Source organism: Papilio xuthus, unplaced genomic scaffold (assembly GCF_000836235.2).
Source record: "Papilio xuthus unplaced genomic scaffold, Pxut_1.1 DF827461.1, whole genome shotgun sequence".
NCBI classification, from domain to species: domain Eukaryota; kingdom Metazoa; phylum Arthropoda; class Insecta; order Lepidoptera; family Papilionidae; genus Papilio; species Papilio xuthus.
In genome coordinates, this window is record NW_013531188.1 from 410,582 (window position 1) to 431,142 (window position 20,561).

General features: G+C 33.5%; 1 protein-coding gene across 1 annotated transcript; it reads left to right on the forward strand.

The window, feature by feature from the left end:
- Window positions 1-1,254: 1,254 nt before the first annotated feature.
- Window positions 1,255-20,015, forward strand: LOC106119335 (uncharacterized). Its single transcript, XM_013314252.1, has 3 exons — window positions 1,255-1,335; window positions 18,243-18,349; window positions 18,644-20,015. The coding sequence occupies exons 1-3, from the start codon at window positions 1,282-1,284 to the stop codon at window positions 19,161-19,163; spliced, it is 681 nt and encodes a 226-aa protein (XP_013169706.1). The 5' UTR covers window positions 1,255-1,281; the 3' UTR covers window positions 19,164-20,015.
- Window positions 20,016-20,561: the final 546 nt, after the last annotated feature.

Consider the following 20,561-nt stretch of genomic DNA (forward strand, 5'->3'; position numbering starts at 1 on the left):
TTCCGCTCCACCGGTGTCGGTCTGGTTAGCACCGGTGTCATTTGGGAAATTATTAAATCATATTAAATTATATATGTATAGTGGCCATATAACCGAGGATCCGCATCTACTTATATTGGTCGCTAAGGGTATCTTAATGTATATTTATTAAACTAATTCTACACTGTGTAACTGTGAGTGAAGCAGATGCTAAAAGATGTTTTTCTTGCTACATTAATTAAAAAAATATGTATTTGAGTTAAGATTTACAATTGAACTCTGTAGATGGCGCTTTTATTTATTTGAAATTTTAATTTTTGATTATTAGTCTGTGGTTTACAATGTTATCAACATAAAAGCGTTATTCCATTAGAGCCGACAAAAATAACGCGTTAATCCAATTTCTTAATAACGTTAAAAAATGATAAAAATATCTTTGTTTTATTTTGATCGTATATTAATTGATTTTAAATGGCCGCTTCATTGCTACAAACATAAGCCGATGTCGGCGTCTTATGTGCTGCTAAAATCAGGACGGTCAATTAGTTTGCTTTGAATGACCATCATTAGTACTAAGTTTGTCCAAGATTAAAAAAACAACGAAACACCGCAAATAGCATTCCGTATTTTACACATAAACTCAAAATGTTGCGATTTATGACTACATTTATTACAAACTAAAAAAAAACATAAAACGTTAATTGTTTCATCATTTAAAACTCTTCAAAAATAATCTGTCACTTATTTGACATGGTTCAGTATTTTTCGAAAGTACAAAACAGTAACGAGAATATTATCATAGTGAATCAATTTAAACACTACATTATTCAAGTATCAAAATTTAACCAAATAAATATTTATATTATTCATAATTACTACCAAAACAAATTTCGATATAAATGTCAACACTTTGTTAAAGCAATAAAAAATCTTGTTTTTTATTAATTGACTTTTATTTTTTTTCCACGCCAAAAGGCGAAATGGCCACAATTTCATTAGATTGGCCGTTTATAAAACGCTTTCAGTATCTTGACAGCGACGTGTGGCAGTGCGCAGGCGATCGTTGTCCGTTGAGCACGTTTAAAAAAAAACTTTTCTCTATGCGCCGAAGAAAAGGCGCGAACAGCGCGTGTTGAAAAAAAACATGATTTCTTAATTCTACGTTTATTACAATGAGATAATATTATTAGTATTTAATATTTTTGTGTTAAATAATGTTTCAAGTGATATTTTAATAAATAAGTGTTTATGTAAATGAAATATATTTCAAATGAACGCAAGTGTCGGCCTTAAATTTTATGTATGATTTATTCAAGCCCTTGGATAAATTTATTTTTGCTCATGGCAATTAAAATGGTAAGTTTTCAAATTGCTATTTTAATAATATTTATTACACAATACAGATTATACATTATGAAATTGGTTTTCGTAACAAAATAGTTATATTGAAAAAATTATCGATTACTCTAATTCCTTAAAAAAAATAATTAATTCTATTGTCGCGTTCCATTTACGAAAAAGTGATTCACTAATTCATAGTCTATTATTTTTAAATGAATTCTGTTGCTACCGTTACATTTAAATTAACAATTCTAATTATTTAAAAAGGTGACCTTTTTATTTTGTTTATGGCTTTTAAATCGTATTTTTTAATTCTGCGGCAAATACTTTTGTCACGTAATAATATGTTAATTTCATTAACTTATTGATCGTTAGAATGTTTTATTCACATAGAAAACCACAATAATTACAAAAATTTTCCTTTTCCTCTTTAACTAAACTTGTTAAACAATGAATAATACTAAATTTAAACAACAATTCATTTTGAAATGCTTACAATATTAGTCAAACTATCAATCGATTGATTCATCAATTGCTAAGACATAACCAGAGTAATAACAAAGAAAAATTCACTTACTTAATACGATACTAGGCGTACTTGATACATAAATGAATAAGCCTTCACGTAACGAATTACGAAATAAAGGAATCTTTCGTCCTTTACTAAGACAAAAAAGTTATTCCTAAATTATCCAGTACTACTTAATTAAAAAAAAAAGTATAATCATCATCGTATACAAAATTATATCTAATGCCATCTTAATTTTCAAAATTATTCCAACTCTTTACTTATAACATAGTCATAACCTTATTTAGAATAACCATCTACGGTTCAGTCAGACTTTTAGAACATTTAATAAAATATGACGTAAACTTATTATAACACTAGCAGTTGCCTGCGACTCCGTCTGCGCGGATTTAAAAGAACATATTTAGTAGCATGTGTTCTTCCTGACTATGTTCCACATCTATGCCAAATTTTATCAGAATTCGTACATCCGATCTGGAGATATCTTCAAACAAACATCCATCTAAAACATCGTTTATAATATTAGTAAGAAGACTTTGATTAAATTGCCAATTGTGGTATAAATAATATTGAAAACGTTAGTACATCTGAATTACCATTAACATAATAAAAGCTGGAGCTTATTGAATAAATATGGCATGAGTGGTGATTGTGAAACCACACGTACTGCAGTCAATTTACGTCACTCAGCTATTGAAATATAGTAACGTGACAAATGCATTTATATTAAATAATACATATAATAAAACAAAGATCATGTAGCAAGGACGATGAAACAGACTGTCTTTATAACTTTGTGATTTTATATCATCAAATTACTCGTAAATAAAATAAACATAAAATAAAAATATTAAGGCCCCTTTTCACTTTGACAAAATTGCGATACCGATGTGTTTTAAGTCTTTCGCCAGTGGAAATTGGCAGTAAAGAGACTTTTTACTAAAGAGTATGCAAACTTATTAACTCTCGGAAATATTTCTAGATATAAAATTATAAATCGTCAAAAGTTATAACACATTAAGTAGATATCTTCAGATGATTCAATTCAATTTATTAAAATTCTTTCGTCATAGTTAAGTAATACTTGCTTGTTTTACTTTTAGAGAGTTTGTGTCAGTACCGCACAAATTGAAGTCCGTAGTCTCTGCCTACCCCTCTGGGATAACCTATATTATAGCTTATAAGTGCGTGTTTTACGTTTACTTTTTATAGAGACTAAAACATATATTCTATTGATTTAAATAATTATCAAACAAAAGGCAGTCGATATATTTATAAAAGTTTTTAAAAAGAGATTAAAAATGTTGTTTTCAGTTAATGTAAATCACTCAACGCCGTTGTTAACTTAAAAAGGTAAACAATTTTTACATCCAATTATAATGGAAATAGATTTGGACGGAAGTTATAAAACTTCTAAGACAAATACGTAAAGAATGGTGGTTTGCTCTTTCTAAGACTTTAGAAAAAAAAAAACTAATTTTGAGGAATTTTTCCTGTCACATACATATGATATGTGTCACTTAAATTTTAAGGAGTTTAGGTAGTTTAATAGTTCAAAGGTAAAATAATTAAAAGCTTTAAAACAATCAATCCATTTAGCCCTTATCGGCCAAGCCTCTCGACAATGGACCGCGCATTGACCTCCATAAGCATTGTTCTAAGACCTAGGTCTCTCTGACTCAGGCGCGAACAACTGTTATCAAAGCCTTGACTTTGATGATGTAATTCCGTGTTAAATACGAACTGCAAACTTCTCTACATTTCCTTATGATAAGGAATCTGGATTTATTTGTGTTTGTCTAAAACCAGCTAAAGGAGTAGTTACGCGAAATTATAAATGCAGTTTTAGACGCAATTATATTTTGTCTAAAAGCTAGGCTTTAGCTTAGCTTTATTTATCTTCTTTCAGTACTTATTATTAAGCTAAGATTTAATTCCTTTTAAAATGCGTATTAAATTCTTATAGTTTACACATTATGAAATAAGCCTGTACTTGCGAAAAATATTGACCGTATATCAGGTTATTGTCTTGGAAGTCAACTTGATAAGAATAGAACCCAAACGTTGAAATGATTCTGTAGGTCCTAACATTAGTTATTCCCTATTGACTAATATCCAATGTGATGTTTGAAACCCCTAAGGTACCGGACATTAACTTATACAAATTATTACTAATACTGTGGGCTTCTGATACTAAAAGCATTAACAGAACAGAGATAACGATATACTTTAAACTGGGAATTTGGTTTTAGAAACCCACGTTTAACGTAGTGCAACTATAAACCAGAGTATTCCGCACCTTGACCGTTGACATTGACCATCAGAGATATCACCTTACATAATTCGATTGTAACAAGACGCGGCGCTGTCTAGCTGCCACCGGTGCTAACCACAACAAATTTAACAAAACAATTTGCTGTCTTTCAACTGACACTTGTTACTAACGTGGTAGGGTGCGGTTAATTCATTCTATTACCTCTAAACTACACGTATTAAGGTGCTTAAATTGTTATTTTCATCGTTACTGTACGTATTAATATGTTTTTAGTTATTCTGTTTGTCGTTGCCTTGATATGCAGCAGACAAACAATACGTTAAATCGATAATCTCTGAAATCTTAAAAATCAAAGATAGTAATAATTATTTGCAGCGTCAGCCTGTTTGCTAATATTTGTTAAAAGGGATCCCCTCTTTTTAATGTTACATTTACAAGTTAGTTAATATTTACGTAAAACTTTGAAATAATGCTACGAAATACGTAGAATATTATGTATATTTCTCTGATGTCAATAATATAATAGTGACAACGCATATGCACTTGCATATGTCTATGGGCAACGGTCACTTCGTTATTTCAGCGATTTCAGGTGGCTGCGCGCTCGTTTGCCACCTTATGATATAATAAAAAAAACTATAAATCCTTCAAATAAAATTTCGTGGAAAATAACTGATTCTTGCAGGAAGTCTAGATAAATATTTTCACAAATTAGCTCGTATCTATACAATAAATGATATCTAAAGAATGTGTACTATCGCATTATGTATATAATTTTGTTGTTATATTGGCGTTATCGGTAAAAAAATCAATTGATGAGATTAAAGTATTTGTGCGACTTATACAATAAAGTCTAGACGCCAGGAAAATTCATTTTAAAATGATATTGTTGAAATCAATCATTATGATGGACGTTGGAATTCCCACTCTTGATATAAAGATTTCTAACTACGCAATATTACAAAATATCTCATTGTTTTATCGTTGGTAACAACTCGTTGTCATGTGCCAAAACTGTTTCTCTGTTATTTCTATAGGGTCATGTTTATAAGATTTGGAATCGGAATCTCCTTCTAGCTACTTTAGAGGGCCATCTTTAGATTTCATTCGCACGGGCGTTTTTATCGCGCGGTAAAAAGCTTTCAAATAGAACAAAATTAACATCTATGTATCTGGTCATACAGCAATGATTTAAAAAAAATATTGCGTAGTATTTCACTTTGCTCGACGAAAGGGACATGGCCGCGAATGCCATGTTCTAACGCGGCGTTAAAAAAGCGCTCGTATAAACGCTTAGGGCATTTGACAACTTTATCACTAAGTTCTTTAATAAGTTAGTATATTAACCTACTTTATTGGTTATTGCTGCCATTTAATAAATTTAAAATGAACCAGGAGAACGCACAAAATTATATATTCACATGTGACTGTAAATTTTTACAATTTGCCGAACAAATTGTGATATTCAATATTTAAAGATGATCAAACAGTACAGGATATTAATAGATATTGACATTTGTATCACAAATAGTATAAGAATAAAGTCGACAAATATGCAAGTTGGCGACACACAGATGGACAAATTGATTTTACATCGATTTTTTTTTGTCTAAATGTTGACAGATTTGAGAAATAACGGCACTTAAATCGGGGGGAAAAAGGCGCAGCAATATCAGATTTACTTTTCATCCAAATTTAAACCCAGATTAACTTGAAACTTGAAAGTTATTCCAATAACTTAGTTTTAGCTGTGTCATTCTTGCAAATACTAATTGCAAATGAGTAAATAAAGATACATAAATGACAGTAAAGATATCTTTATATATAATATTGAATATAACTAACAAAATTAGAGACTCGTGTATAAGTTATAAATAAAGTTGCAAGTTATTTTAATAACATAGAAACATGAACAGCAAGAAATTAATGTAGTGAAACATACGGACTGTCACTGAACCAAGAGAAACGGTCGTAGCTTTATTGAGTTAGGGCATTACGCACTAGCGAATGTAGGGAAGCAATAAAATAAATAAGTCACTCTCATTCTATACTTAGTACTTTTAAAATAGTATCGTTAATAGTATAATAGTATAATTCGTTTTAGCTATACCTACGGCCTGGGCGAGATTTCTACAACGCCCTTAATTTTCCTTGCCTTTAGGATAGGGGATTAACGGGATTATGTGAGACTGTAATTTACAATTACATACCTATGGTGCCCCTTTGTGTCCAGCGCCCTGGGCGGTCGCCCAACCGTACTCTACTCAAACGCTGGCCCTATAGTACTATTAATATGAATACTAATACTACGTGTAGAATAGTCGTAATAATAGTTAAGAAGAATTTGTATTGTGTTGGAAAAATCACTAAAGATCGATTCGTATTTCTACAATCATAAAGGAAAAACTAGAGGAAAGGATGCTGCGTAATATACAATTTGATCTAGATCGCCCAATAGGGTGTCCTAGTAACTGGAGGGTTAGTAATTCAAATTGACGTAACTTCAATATGTATAAACAAAACGTTTAAATACCTAAACAAAGCAAATCTGCTAATTTTTATTTCATTTGTAATTTATGTGTTCAATTTTAATAATATAAACGCTAATGTAACATTACCCTTAACTACTATCCGACGTTCATACATGTTGTGTAAACCGATGAAATCAGATGTTAACCTACTTCGCTTTAAATTAGTGTTAGTCTGAGGATTAAGTTTAAAACATTAATATATGTATTTAACTACAAGTTATAATTGAACGTAACAACTATGAAGATACAAGCTTCAACTTGTCGTTACACGAAATTAACAGAAATAATATTATAATATTTAAGATATTACATTTCATATTTAAATATGAAAAACCTACTATAAGTCCTTGCTTAAGTAACCATTAAAGAGCTCAAGAATTCGCAGTCCCTAATTGGTAACTAAGAAGAGACCTATAGCATAAAATCATCGTGCACACAGCAAAGGATTGGAATATGTTGCCAGCGTCAATGTTTCCCTCCAGCTATAACATGGATGTCTTCAAGAGTAGGGTGAAGAAAGGTATTTACTAAGCTAGTACATACCATCCTTCACATAGCCACATGCAACTGTTAGAAAGAAAATCAGACACCGTGCCGGTGTGCTGGCGCAGCACTAGCCTTACTAAGATGTCGACGTTTATGTCCCCTCACTAATCATTCTGACTCTTGGCTTTGTAATGAAAGCGCGCCATTCGCGCCAAAGGATTCCAATTAATAATGACTAAAACTATCAAGTGGGTTTGTGATCAAGCATTGGTTTATTCAATATATAAAAACTCATATTTAATATAAACCTAAAGGTCTCCTACCCAGGATTTTCTCTGAGTGCAATAAGTGTGGCAGTTAATGTGTTACGTAACTTTTTGACAAGATAAAAATTCCAAATTTACTTGATGCCGAACGACCCCAAACATTCCTGAACAATGTTTGATTAAGCCCTTATCGAGTGCAAACAGGAAACCGATCTCCAATAGCATTCGACCGCAAGGTGTCTAGGCAAATGTTTTACATACGCCATCTCGTGTAAGACTGTTTGGACAAAGGTTTTACCAAATATTGACGGCACCGGCCCTTTTGAATCATCGACCGTCTTTATAAACACATTTTGTGCAAACATTGGCCATTCATTGCCCAATCTTGGTTTTACTACCTAATAGTAAAATATGCGGAATTTCGAGAGTGTCTAAAAAGTTGGACTGACCGGTGTTAGTAAAAATTATAAAAAAATATGGTCTATTCTGTTTAAAAAATCAATATATAAATTTAAAAAAATCGTCTTCATATAGAAAGTTTATTTTATAAGAGCCTTTACTAACCAAGTTTTCAAATAGCAAATTACTTACTCCTTTAGCACGTCGAATATTTAAGATGGCCCAAAACTGTAGACAAATCCATTAAAGTTGAAGAGTAATTGAATGTACATTAAGAAGCTTTAAAGACAATATTACTTCACAGAAAACAAATTTTGCTAACGCAAAACATTATCAAAGGAGCACAGTTAATTTTGCTACACTTCAAACTTTTGTTTCTAAACAAATTTTATACATTCTAAGACGTATCCTAGGTATTAATAACTTCAGTTCTGAGAATTAATCAAAACTTATTTACCCGCTAACAATGCAGTCAATCTTCGTAAGGATTAACTTCACGATGTGCGAATCTTTGCGCACAACGAATTAAGACATCGCAAGACTGACAGCTGCAATTGCATGGCGCCCGACTCGTAAACTTAATCGAATTCCAGCTTTTATTGTGTCAAAACAGAGTTCAAACACTTAATCAAGATTTATACTTTCTGTACACTCTTGAGTTTAACGACTCGATCTTACGCCCCAAGCACACGGCACAATCCGAAGCGGAATCGAACCGAAATACTATCATGTCTGCGAATTGCTTGGGGACAGGGACAATATTTGGTGATGTTCACACAACAAATGGATCGCATGCAATCCATAGCGATAGCGTTTCGCGTTTGTTTTCGACAAATCCAATGTTGACACAATTCTAAATGTAATTTTGTTGTCCTTGCTTATGTTCATGAATGAAAGATTTATTCAAAGCGCTTTTTGACCATGACATGAGATTCGCTCCGCCAAACGTTCACACAGACGTATTACGCGAATGCAGATCGAAATCCGTTCCCCTTTCGTATATCAGCTAGAGGTGTAACCAGTAATATAAATAATCTTTGGCCTGTCAGGATCTTTGCTAAGCTTTTACGACGCTGATAATTCACCGCGGCGTTTTATAGACGCGCTCGATTCACATCTTTAGATGTACAAAGTTAGCTGCAGGACAAAACATCTTGTACATTAATCGTATGAATTATTACCAGATTAAGATTCAGATTTTAATGAAAATATAGCCAATGTTATCAAATAACAAATATCTTAAGACAAACTTTTATAAATGGATAACTGAATGATTTACTCGCATGCCAGTTGTTTAGTGGCCAGTATCCCTTAGGTTTAAACAACTCTGAGTGCGAAATTAAATCTTATAAACGATCTTTATCCATCTCCTAACATCATATTAACTAAGTGTATACTTTAAATAGCTCTTAGCACTAACCGGCAATAACTTTCTATTTCAACACTCATAATCTCGCTGTGAGAAATGTAGTCTATATCTTATCTTATCTCTCCGTCTGTCCGTTACCTCGCACTGTTACAACTGATTCCAGTCCGGTTGTATATAGAAATACTGTTTAATTATGTTCATACTATTTTTACACTAGATGTCACTTGATATCTACACAATAACTATAATAAATTAAAGTATGTAATATGGAAAAAAAATCACGAACATGTGCAACTGTGTGCAACATGTGGAACTAGCCGTCGCCCGCGACTCCGTCCGCTGGAAATTAAATAAAGACCTATTTATATGTTCTATCAAATTGTGTTCTTCAACTACCAAAGTTCAGCGAGATCTATGCACCCACCCATCCATCCACCCAAACATTCGTATTTATAATATTAGTAAGATGTTAATCTTTCTTTTTTTTGTCTCATTTGTTTCGGACAGTGGAATCCCACCTTAACGCATACCTCATAGTTAATTTATTATGAGGCTATACAAATAATAGTCTTACCTAAAAATCGAACTTCAAACTTTCTAACACTCAAGTAAGTCATAGGGTTGTTTACAAGAAATGTAAATGTGTACAGTTCCGTTTGAATGGTAATTTCATTTTAAATCATTTACTTACGACATTGCATTAAGTGAAGACGGTGTTTGTTATTGTTTGTACAAACTGACAATGTTTGTACGGCAATTATGAATTGACAATAACATAACGGATTAAGAGTCTAACCTAACCCTAGGACTCCACTGTATTGATACTAGTATTTCTTTAACTTCTGATTAGAAAACATAAAGACAAAAATTAGTAACACAATCGTGAAAAACAGCAAGAAGAAGACGAACAATCACGCCCGTAACCGAGATGATAGTCAGAGACCACCTCCATTTGACGCGGTCCTGACACAACTCTCTCGTTTCTACATACATCTACGCTTACATGCACTTCGGTATCGGCTCCGCTTACCTTATTCTTGATTATTTCATCTGTCTGAACGGTAAAAGTCCGTCTGGGACATAGAGCAGTTTCATTGTTACAACAGAAGTTTAAATATAACCGTCAGTTTACACTGTCGGTAAACTTGTTGAACATTATTGTTTCCTAGATATAACAATATTTCAATAGAAATGTTTCGTCTATGGAAATCAAATCTTATAACAGATAATCAAATTAGGAACACAAAAAAAACAAATGATAGAATATTAAAAATTAAATGCTTCCTTAGCGATGTCGGTAACTTTAAAGGATTAGCCCGAGCTTTTCTGGCATCCAACCGAGCTTTTACGATCGGCAGCAACACAACATGTTTGACATTCAATTATACACGCTCATAAGCCGCCGTCACTCAGGATATCTCGTTATATACGCAAATCTGAAATGACTTTCAAAATCATAAGGACGGAGTGTTATGTGATCGGTATTTCAGTCATGGTTTGTTTTGTGAAATCAGTCGTGTTTTATTTTAATAGTAGAACTAAGTCAAGTGAGAGGCCAGATTCTCAGACATGTTAAAAGTTCTAACTTAGTCTAAGTAATAAAGTCCCTTTTAAAGTCAATTAAGAAGCCCTTTTCTAAAATCCAACAAACTTGTCATGCACCTATAAATTTATATTTTACTCCTAGATAAATCTTTCCTTTGTATACTCCGTTGAGGGCTTAGTTAATACAGCTAATCTGTCGACAAATTATTCTAATATTAATATTAACTTCGGTTATAAAGGCAAACACCTCACGCCTCCCACGCCTATCTATGCACATAATTCATGGTAGTTTCACACGAGGGCTGAACGGTAGGACAATGCAGTACTCCTATTGTTTGGTCAGTACACAATGCATTCAAACAATAGCAGTACTGTAATGTATATTGTTCTACCTGACTGTTCTGCCCTGTTGTAATAAGTCTTCACGCTCATGCGTAACTTCGCCTCAGTCCGTGAATAATTGTTTCCAATTACATTACGAAATTATCAAAAGGTGAAGCTACGATCTTTATATCATCTTCTATTGTTTTATAATTGACTTTATATGATAACGATCGTATTGCAAAATTCCTGTCGGACCCAAGGATACGCGAACCTCCGACATACATCGATTTTAGTAATTTAGCGACTTACGACTACAAGGTCGCCGCGAAGAAGTCGCCGCGATATTCAAGATGGCGAAGCAAATTTAAGCAACCGACATTTTGGAAATTCGTATCAGCTTTGTACTCACTGGCTGATTGAATGCTGTTTTTTCCATCTTATAAAAAATTTCCCACGTCGTAAAATCTCAACAATCATTAACTTTACGTACTATTAGTGTTATTTTAATTACGTGTATTTAGGTATTGAAAGAATTAAGCTCATAAAAGCATTAATAATTCAATGTTAAATCGTTATTGCCTCATTATTATGTTATGATGTAACAACATCGTTAACCAATTGTTTATTTTTATATCGCTTTAATATACCGGCGTTACTCAACTGTTTTATGAAGAGATGGTTTTTTATTAGCCTTATTATAACCACACGTGTTAATGTCGGGATTTCCTATGACTTTAAAATGAATTACCGTGGATTTCTAAAACAAAAATCCCCGTTTGAAAATATTTTTATCTCTGTTATGTAAAAGATAATGGACGATGACGATTAGTTTTATACTGTGGTCTCAGAAACCAACGATGAATCATTTCGGTGATGCAGATTAGACAAAATTATCTCGGTATATTGTTTACTTTCTTTGCTTTATTAGAGAAATACCATTACTTTTTACTAACATGAAAAGGAGGAGAAAGTCAATTTGTCTATATGTTTTTTTTTTTAATATTTGTTTCATAACTTCACTTCCGGTTACCGATTTTAATGTTTTTTTTTCCTATCTATCATACTAATATTATAAATGCGAATGTTTAGTTTAATGGATGTTTGTTTGACGGTATCTCCAGAGCGGCTCAACAAACCTTGATGAAATTTTAGCGCAAATGTAGAACATCGTCTGGAAGAACACATAGGATACTCATTTAGTTTTTTTTTAATCCTGCGTGTACAGAGTCGCGTGCGACGGCTAGTTTAACTATATTTATTATTGGTTTTCTCACTAGGAATTTCTTTTATGACTTGATTTTTTAACTCCATGATTTTTATTACTTTTGATTCAAAAGTTAACTATCTCAACATAAGCAATAATCCAAAGTAAAACCGAGATTATGACATGAATATTCAAAACAGCTTTAATTGTAATGGAGTAAGTTAAGAAGTCCAATTAAATTTTGTGTCGTATGTAATTTATAGCGAATGCGATGGCCTAATCGTCTATAAACACATAGTTAAATCTTAAACCGAAACATATACAATGTAATTTGAACCTAGTAACCCTAAACTCAAGGTATAAAATAGATTATTTTCTTCTTTATTAGAACTAGGTGTGATTTGATGATCAAGCTGGCCCTACTTAACTTTTTGACCACAACACATAAATCGCATCGCCGAATCAAAGGCGATGTTATTTTAGATTTTATCACGTCTACTATTATAAATATTGTGGATAAAAATTTAAATTTCAAAATATATAGTGACAGATTTAACACATGCATTAGTTAAGAAAATGTATATTTCTTTTTGCGACATATACTCGTGGTGGTCTCCTTTGAACTAAATATTGTTAGGAAAAAAAATCGACAGTGTACCGGTGTACTGGCACAACACTAGCCTTACTAAAATATCGACGTATACGTCCCCTCACTAAGCATTCTGACAGTTGACTTTATAATAAAAGCGCGTCATTCGCGCCAAAGCTTCTGACTAATAATGTCTAAAAGTATATAATACTAGATAGTTCTTAACATGTTTTTTTATTTAAGTCTGTAAAAATACATAAAGAACATACATAACAAGTATATTTATAGTAGACATCTTTATAACCAATGTTATATTCGAAGTTACAATAACCTTGTTAGATTTAATAAGTGTAACAGTCAGGTTCCATTGCTTAAACTTTCAAGAAAAGCACCAAGAATATCACCATCTTATAGTAAGTTTCCTCAGTGAAAGCCCACTATAGTCATTAAAAATAACGTGTATATCACAGTGTTGGGTTACTGCCAGTTACTGCAGAACGGTATTCGTTAATTTATCGTCGTAGTAATGGTCAGGCCACGCTATAACATGAACCAGTGTCACCTTACTAAATGGAAACTTTATCTCTCAGTAGGTCGACTGTCTAACTTGTGATTAAAGTTAACAATCTTCTTTGATATGAAAAAAAAACCATATTAATTATCTCTTGTCGTAAAATTTCACAGCCCTGTGTCTGTGTAGTTTCTGTTTTGTGCAGCAGTGAACAATTAAAAAATGTAAGTAATATAGTTATGTTAGAAATAAGTTGGTTAGAGTTCTTTGATCATCATCAGCTACACGTTCTTAATGAGAGGCTCAGAGGTAAGTTAGGGGTGACCAGTCATAGTCTACCAGGTAGCCCAGTTTTGTTTGACTTTACACATATCTCTGGATTACATCGCAGATATATGCAGGTTGCATTACGATGTTTTTCCTTCACCGTAGAGTTATCGATTTTGGAAAAAAACATAACTAGAACATAGTAAACAAAACAAAGAAAACCAACGGCCATCCAACGGGGAAATGCCGCCAGCCCCTTGGGAACCCTACCGTGCGACCGCAGCGATTTGGGATCGATTTTTTATATTATTTAGTTTGGTTTAGTTTTAGTTTATAGTATAGTATTATTTTGGTAGATTAATTTTAATTTAATTAGTGACTTAATAATTAATATAGAGTTAAGTAATTCAATAATAAGTTATGGTAAAGCGTTTTAAAACAAAGATATGTTTCTGAAATTTAAAAAAGGGTCTTGACAGGCAGACGAACGGACAACAAAGTGATCCTATAAGGGTTCCGTTTTGTTCCTATGAGTTACGGAACCCTAAAAATACGTGAAACTAAGAGTCCAGAAAAAAATAGACAAACTCGTAAGTACTCGTGAGTTTCGCAAATATATAGTTTAGGTATTTTACGATTTACTTCACAGAATATTTTCCACCCACAATAGTATGGGAAGTTTAAACACAATAAGAATGTGGAATGGACGTTTGTTAAATTATAGGTTAAGTTTTACCTCCTGCCGCAGGAACAGTTGCAAATTGCTCCGCAGTAAATCGCATCCACTAAACGTAATAGCAAGCTATTTTTGAATGAACTATGACGTACTCACAGTTAACAATACCCACATAAGGACTTAGTAAACTCGGTCTATTAATTTGTAAAAATTATTTGAAAGTAGTTTATTTTTCGAGTGTAATTCATTGGACACTTTAGTCTCTTTTGCCAATAGATACTTTCAAACCACGATGACTTTATAGGCAAGCTATAGTTGATTATTAAGTATACCTATTCGATTCTTCAATAAACTATAGAATCATCATAAACTACTATAGTTCTTTTCAAATATCTTGGCGGACCAAGGTCATCAGCGTGCATTACATTGTGGTCTGCGTAGCTAAATGCACTAAGTTATGAGCCGCCAAGATATTTGAAAACTACTATATCTAGTTAATTTTTGAAGCTAGTTATATATAGAGATAATTTGAGACTAGTTTAAGCCGCGAATATATTCTCCATCTATATGCTAGACCTTGCAATTTTGATGTCTTTAAATTCATCACTGAAATACGTAAAACCTATATTCATCTATAGTTGTAGTTAATATTTCACTGCACAAAATTACACACGTAAAATGTTACATGTACCATGCTGGTCATAAATCTGGTCCAATTAGGTATGGTAATTCTATTTCTATTCGCTATGGCCACTGTTACCATTGCCGGCGTGTGTCCGACATTCGGACAACAAAGCATTGCCGGGTTCCGTGTTTAAATGCGCCAGACTAACAAGATTGATAGAAATGGGTCGCCGTGTCTGCTTGCCACCATGCCATAACACTTTTGACACCACACCCGTAACCACTACTATGAACTCACTTTAGTAGAACTCGAAATAAAATCGAAGTTGACTCGAACAAATAAAACTGCAAGTCAAATATGACTGGTTTTTACAAATGTACTCTTACAACAGATATTAATAATTTTTAATTTCAATTAATAAATCGAATACAAAACTATGCTGACTCATAATATAAGCTTATTGTTTTTTTATCTTTTAAAATAATGGATTCAAAAGGAAAACAGAGATAAATATTTATAAGAAATAAAAAATAAAGCTATTTTTTTTTTTACAACAAGCCAGTTGTAAATAAATTTAAAAAAAAAACAAATTAACTTTAAAAATATCTTGTAACAACCAAAATAACTTCGAGAACTTGTAGTACTAAGTTTAATTTTTTGACGTAACCTAAACCGATTGTTTTGTCTGGTCCGATTTACTATCTATTTAAATATAACAATTATTTGTCATACGAATTTGAATCTTAATCCCTTGCATTAGACAACACGACAAATACGAATTATAAAATAATGAACGTATGTCGCAATTGAAACGTTTAATTATGCTACGATTAATATAACGTATTTACGTAATACCGACAGACATGGGCGGACGCTAAAGTCGGAAACGCCTCTCACATTATTTCTCTTTAATCTCACACTGTCTACGTATATAAAAAAATGTGGCAATTTTTGCATAAATAAACACAAAAAAGTTTTAATTTACTATTCATCGTCATCAGCTCACTATACGTCGCCACCCAGGAGCTCCGGGCCTACCCTAAGTTAGGGGTGATTAGGCCATAGTCAACTACGCTTGCCAAGTGCGGCTTGGTTAATTTACTATTATTTGAATTAAATATGTACTAAGGTACTACGAATTTTTACCTAAATATCTTCATTTCAAGGTCTATTACTGCGAAGTATAAAAAATCCATAGTTTAATTATGAAATGCTTCTAGAAGCCTTCTCTAACTAAAACGTATTTGCTCATGAACTAACGGATTACAGAAACTAGTGAGATTATAAAATGCATTTTATATGTCACAATAAATATTGTGCAATTGTCACCCCTAGCTATTGCAGCAAGCACGCAATACTGTAGTAAACTTGAAGTTCATTTAACAAGCGTTAGAACAGTAGGGGTCAGCCCTAGGGCTTTTTATATATTTCCAGATTATGTGAATAAATTCATATATTTAACTTTAAAGAAGCTTTAACTAGAACTCGATTTAAAGTAAGAAAAATGGCCTCCAGCATCTGCGAGTGTAGTGCAAAATAACCTTTTTTATGCGTTAAAAATTATCACCAGGGCGGTCAGACAAAGTGCATTCGCTCCATACATTTTTAAGTTCGCTATGGAATCGCTATGAAGCGAATGCATTTTGACTAACCCCTATGCACAGCCGTGATTTTGAACCTTAAATTATTTAAATTTTAACGAAATCACATTTTGTTGTTAAATTAATTATCATACTCGTATAACAGGAGCTTAAATCAATTAATCGCGTAATACTTAGACAGTTGTGGCCATTGTTGTAACATTAGCATTTGAACCCAGGACCTAGAGACACTAATCACTAAGGTACAGCTGAGATAAGCTTAAATTATGAAGTAAACGCGACCATAACTATTTCACGACACTTATCAAATCTTTGGAGACAATTCGCGACATAATAGCAAATATAAGGGCACGTACACACTATTACAGGAATGGAAATCACAAAAACCGTAATTTTTTAATCTTGCATCTTTCGAGAAATGATTAATCTTTTACAATTATTAACCGATATATTTTGGTTGGAGTAGTATGTAATGAAAAGCACAATAAATGCCTCGTAAATACATATTTTTAGTTTTTGCATACAACAGGTTAAAAGATTTTTCAACAGGTCAAAGGACATAATTTTTTATTTGATTTTAAGCGAATAATTCAGTAGCTTAAAGGCTTATAGTGTAAGATATGCCTTATACGTAACTAGACTTAAATATTAAAGGCAATTATAATTCTCATGCTGATTATTTGTTTGTTGGTCGACATGAATGGAATTCGCAAGTCATAAGGGTGTGTTTACATTCGACGTTAAATAGCGATATGCAAATATATGCAATTGATTTCAATATTTCAATGACTAACAAGAACAAATAAATGGGATTTATCTAATTGGATGTAGATGTTATTAAAGTAAATCCATTGTGGTGTAGGCAGAGATCAACAAGAGGATAATCTGTGGACCTAAGTTCATGCTTAAGTTAGTCATTAGAATGTTGAAGTGTTGGTATTAAGTCTTGTCTACCATTGACGGGTATTTCCGTATCCTCTCCTCCATCGATTAAAGGTAAGCAACGTATATGCAATTGCGTATGTCTATGGGCAACGGTCACCTCGCTATTTCAGCGATTTCAGGTGGCCGCTTGCTCTTTTGCCACCTTATGATATAAAAAAAAATTACAATATTGACGACAATTTTAATTTATAATTGATATTATCAATGTACAATTATTTATATGTTATTATAAATATAATAAATTACTAGGAGTTTCAATTACCCGCTACTCTTATGACTATATCCGCTGTCTACTGACACCAACAAAATTCACATCCAACAATAAATCTTTGTAATCTCATCTGCGTTAACTTCGTCAAATCTTATCTAATTGATTATTTCATGTCCCTACATTTGCATTGCAACTATTTCTAAATCTATGGTTTGCAGATAACTATTTGAATTTAATGATAGCCATCTATTTCTATGGATTAGGTAATCAATAAAACCGCCATCTATTGTGAACATTTGGTTTTGCTATAGATGTTGACAAGTTTATAATAACTTAAGTTGACGTTTTTAATACCCCACTGACTACCATTTCATTGTGGCTTCTATTGTACCCTAAACGGGTGAACAGATATTGATAATTGAAGTGTAATTACAATTGTATTTGATCCCAAAGTGGATAGTCTACCTTAATCACAATGACGCATTTCCCGGAATTTCATAGATGTATCCGCAAAATCAGGACCTTGGAAACGCACTTTAAGTAATGCTTGTGTGTTTTTGTGCGTGCAGGTGCTGTGTGGGGCAGTGGCGGGCGCAGACGAGTACCTGGGCGCCGTGGCGGGCAACGCGAGCCGCGTGCGCCGCGCGCCCGCGCACCACAAGTACACCAACTCCATGTAAACAAATACTTCAAACACCCTAACAACTCATACAACCAAAGCGCAGCAAACTGCCACTATTGCTGTTAATAAAACAATAAAATCATTAATTGATTAATTGCTTAATATACACTTGAACCCAAAAATCTTACTATCCGAATGCTTCAGATCCAAAACCAGTCAAAATCACTTATAATATTCTGTGAGCTTATTAAAAATAATACAAATTTATTACGAATAAATATTGCTCCATCCTTATTGCAATATAATTAATTTGATCAAGAATACAGCAGTGTAAATTGTGTATTACAGGACGGAGGAGGAGATGGAGGCGACGTCGTGGAAGCGGTCGCACTGGCGCGAGATGCAGGCCATCTTGCGGCGCGAAGGAGCCGCGCGCGACGAGGTCGAGTGCTGCCCCTCCGTCGTGCAGATGGTGGAGACGAAGGGCGGCAAGACGCCAACCGGCCTCTACGTTGAGCTATACAAGGATGGCGAGAACACACAGCGGTTGTACGAGCTGTCTTGTGCACCAGGCGTCAAGGACATGCCGTGTCGCTTCGTCGACTCGCGGCTCTACAACCACTCCAAGTGTGTGCAAAAGTACTCGTACTCGTACGCTCTGGTGCGGTACACGACCGAGGTGCCGCACCGGCAGCGCAACGAGGGTCACTTCTCAGTGCCCGGCGGCTGGTCGATGGACTACGTGATAGTGCGCGCCGGCTGCGAGTGTCAGATCAAGCCGCCGCGCAAAGCCGCGCACCGCAAGCGTCTCGAGCGCCACCGACAGAGGAGGAAGAACCGCCGCCAAGAGGAGGACGATGACACTTGACGAGTGGTGCACAGTGCGGCGCAGTGCGGTGCAGTGCAGTGCAGTGCAGTGACACAGTTCGTGTTGACATTGAACAAATTGTATTTAGTATAGTTATCACTGTTGTGTCGTATCGTTTCGATATTGTCTTCGCAAGTAGCTATTTGACTTCATCTTAAGCATTTCGCATACCCAAGTTCAAATAGTCTGTCAGGTAGTGTGATCGGTAGGTCTGTTACCGATATCGTCGACTAAACCACCGAACTGTACACACATAATTCAATTAAAATCCTTCATATTCAATGGAACCCTTGACCTCACAATTTATACGCATCTAAATCCAAAATCGTAAACTCGTACGTAGACATAATAACGAGTAGATACGGCACAACATAAATAATCCCACGTTACCGATGCCGAGTCAGGAGCCGCTATCGGTTGATGTATTTCAATGTATTTATTTTCGGAACTCAAGTCTATTCTATTACGCTTCTTAGCTCATAACCGCGGCCGTGCCTTATCGCCTTATTGCTGTACACCGACATGCCAACATTACAAAATCGCATTCATTTTATTCAATAGCGCACGTAAAATTCGCCGCCGAATTATTTTTACTTCATACCAACAATACTAATCAAACTTATATCTAATTTTCACAAACTTATAGCAGTAAGATGCTTTAGGAAATCTATATTAATGATTGTTATAATTTTAAAGTTCAAACAGGTAAAAATAAAAATGGCGGCAAAACCTGTCATATTGTCAAAACACACAGATAACAAAATATATTCAATCAAGACGATTCGTATAATACAGTTCCTTGTAGTTTAAAAAGGAAATTTAAAAATATATTTTACATATTTTTAAATAAAATCTGTTTATATCTGGTTAAAATGCGAATTTTATTTTTTATTTGTTGGCATTAAAGTTATTTTACAGTTACCGAATTTTGAAACTATATTATTTCCACGGACATCACTACAAAGTGTTTATTATTATTTATATCTTTGTCGTTAAATAAAATTGTAGACGATATAATATTTATTTAAATAACTTTATTAAAATGCAAATGTATCAGGAAACTTGCGACACAATAATTAATTATTTTGTATAGATTATCTACGCTGTTTATTTATCGTCAGACATTTATAAATTATGAATAAAGATCATAAATAAAAAAGGAAAAATATTAAAAAGCAAAGCAACTTATAGGTTATATTGACTTAAGCAAATGTTGCCATAATATTTTTTGACATATTTCCAGGGAAAAATGTGACGTAGTGATGTCCTACTAAAGTTCCATTTGCAATGCTCTCTTCTCTCTCTCTTACCTTCTTAATTAAGAGTATTTATTCAAAGATAACTTTTTTTTTGTATTAATATTTTGTCATATAGTAATTGTACTTACTTTTAGATATA

Bases quoted from the DNA above. Each gene is read 5' to 3' on its own strand.
- LOC106119335 (XM_013314252.1), top strand. From the start codon at position 1,282: ATGATTTATTCAAGCCCTTGGATAAATTTATTTTTGCTCATGGCAATT. The intron at 1,336-18,242 runs GTAAGTTTTCAA...TTGTGCGTGCAG, and splicing joins TGCTCATGGCAATTAAAATG to GTGCTGTGTGGGGCAGTGGC. The intron at 18,350-18,643 runs GTAAACAAATAC...TGTGTATTACAG, and splicing joins CACAAGTACACCAACTCCAT to GACGGAGGAGGAGATGGAGG.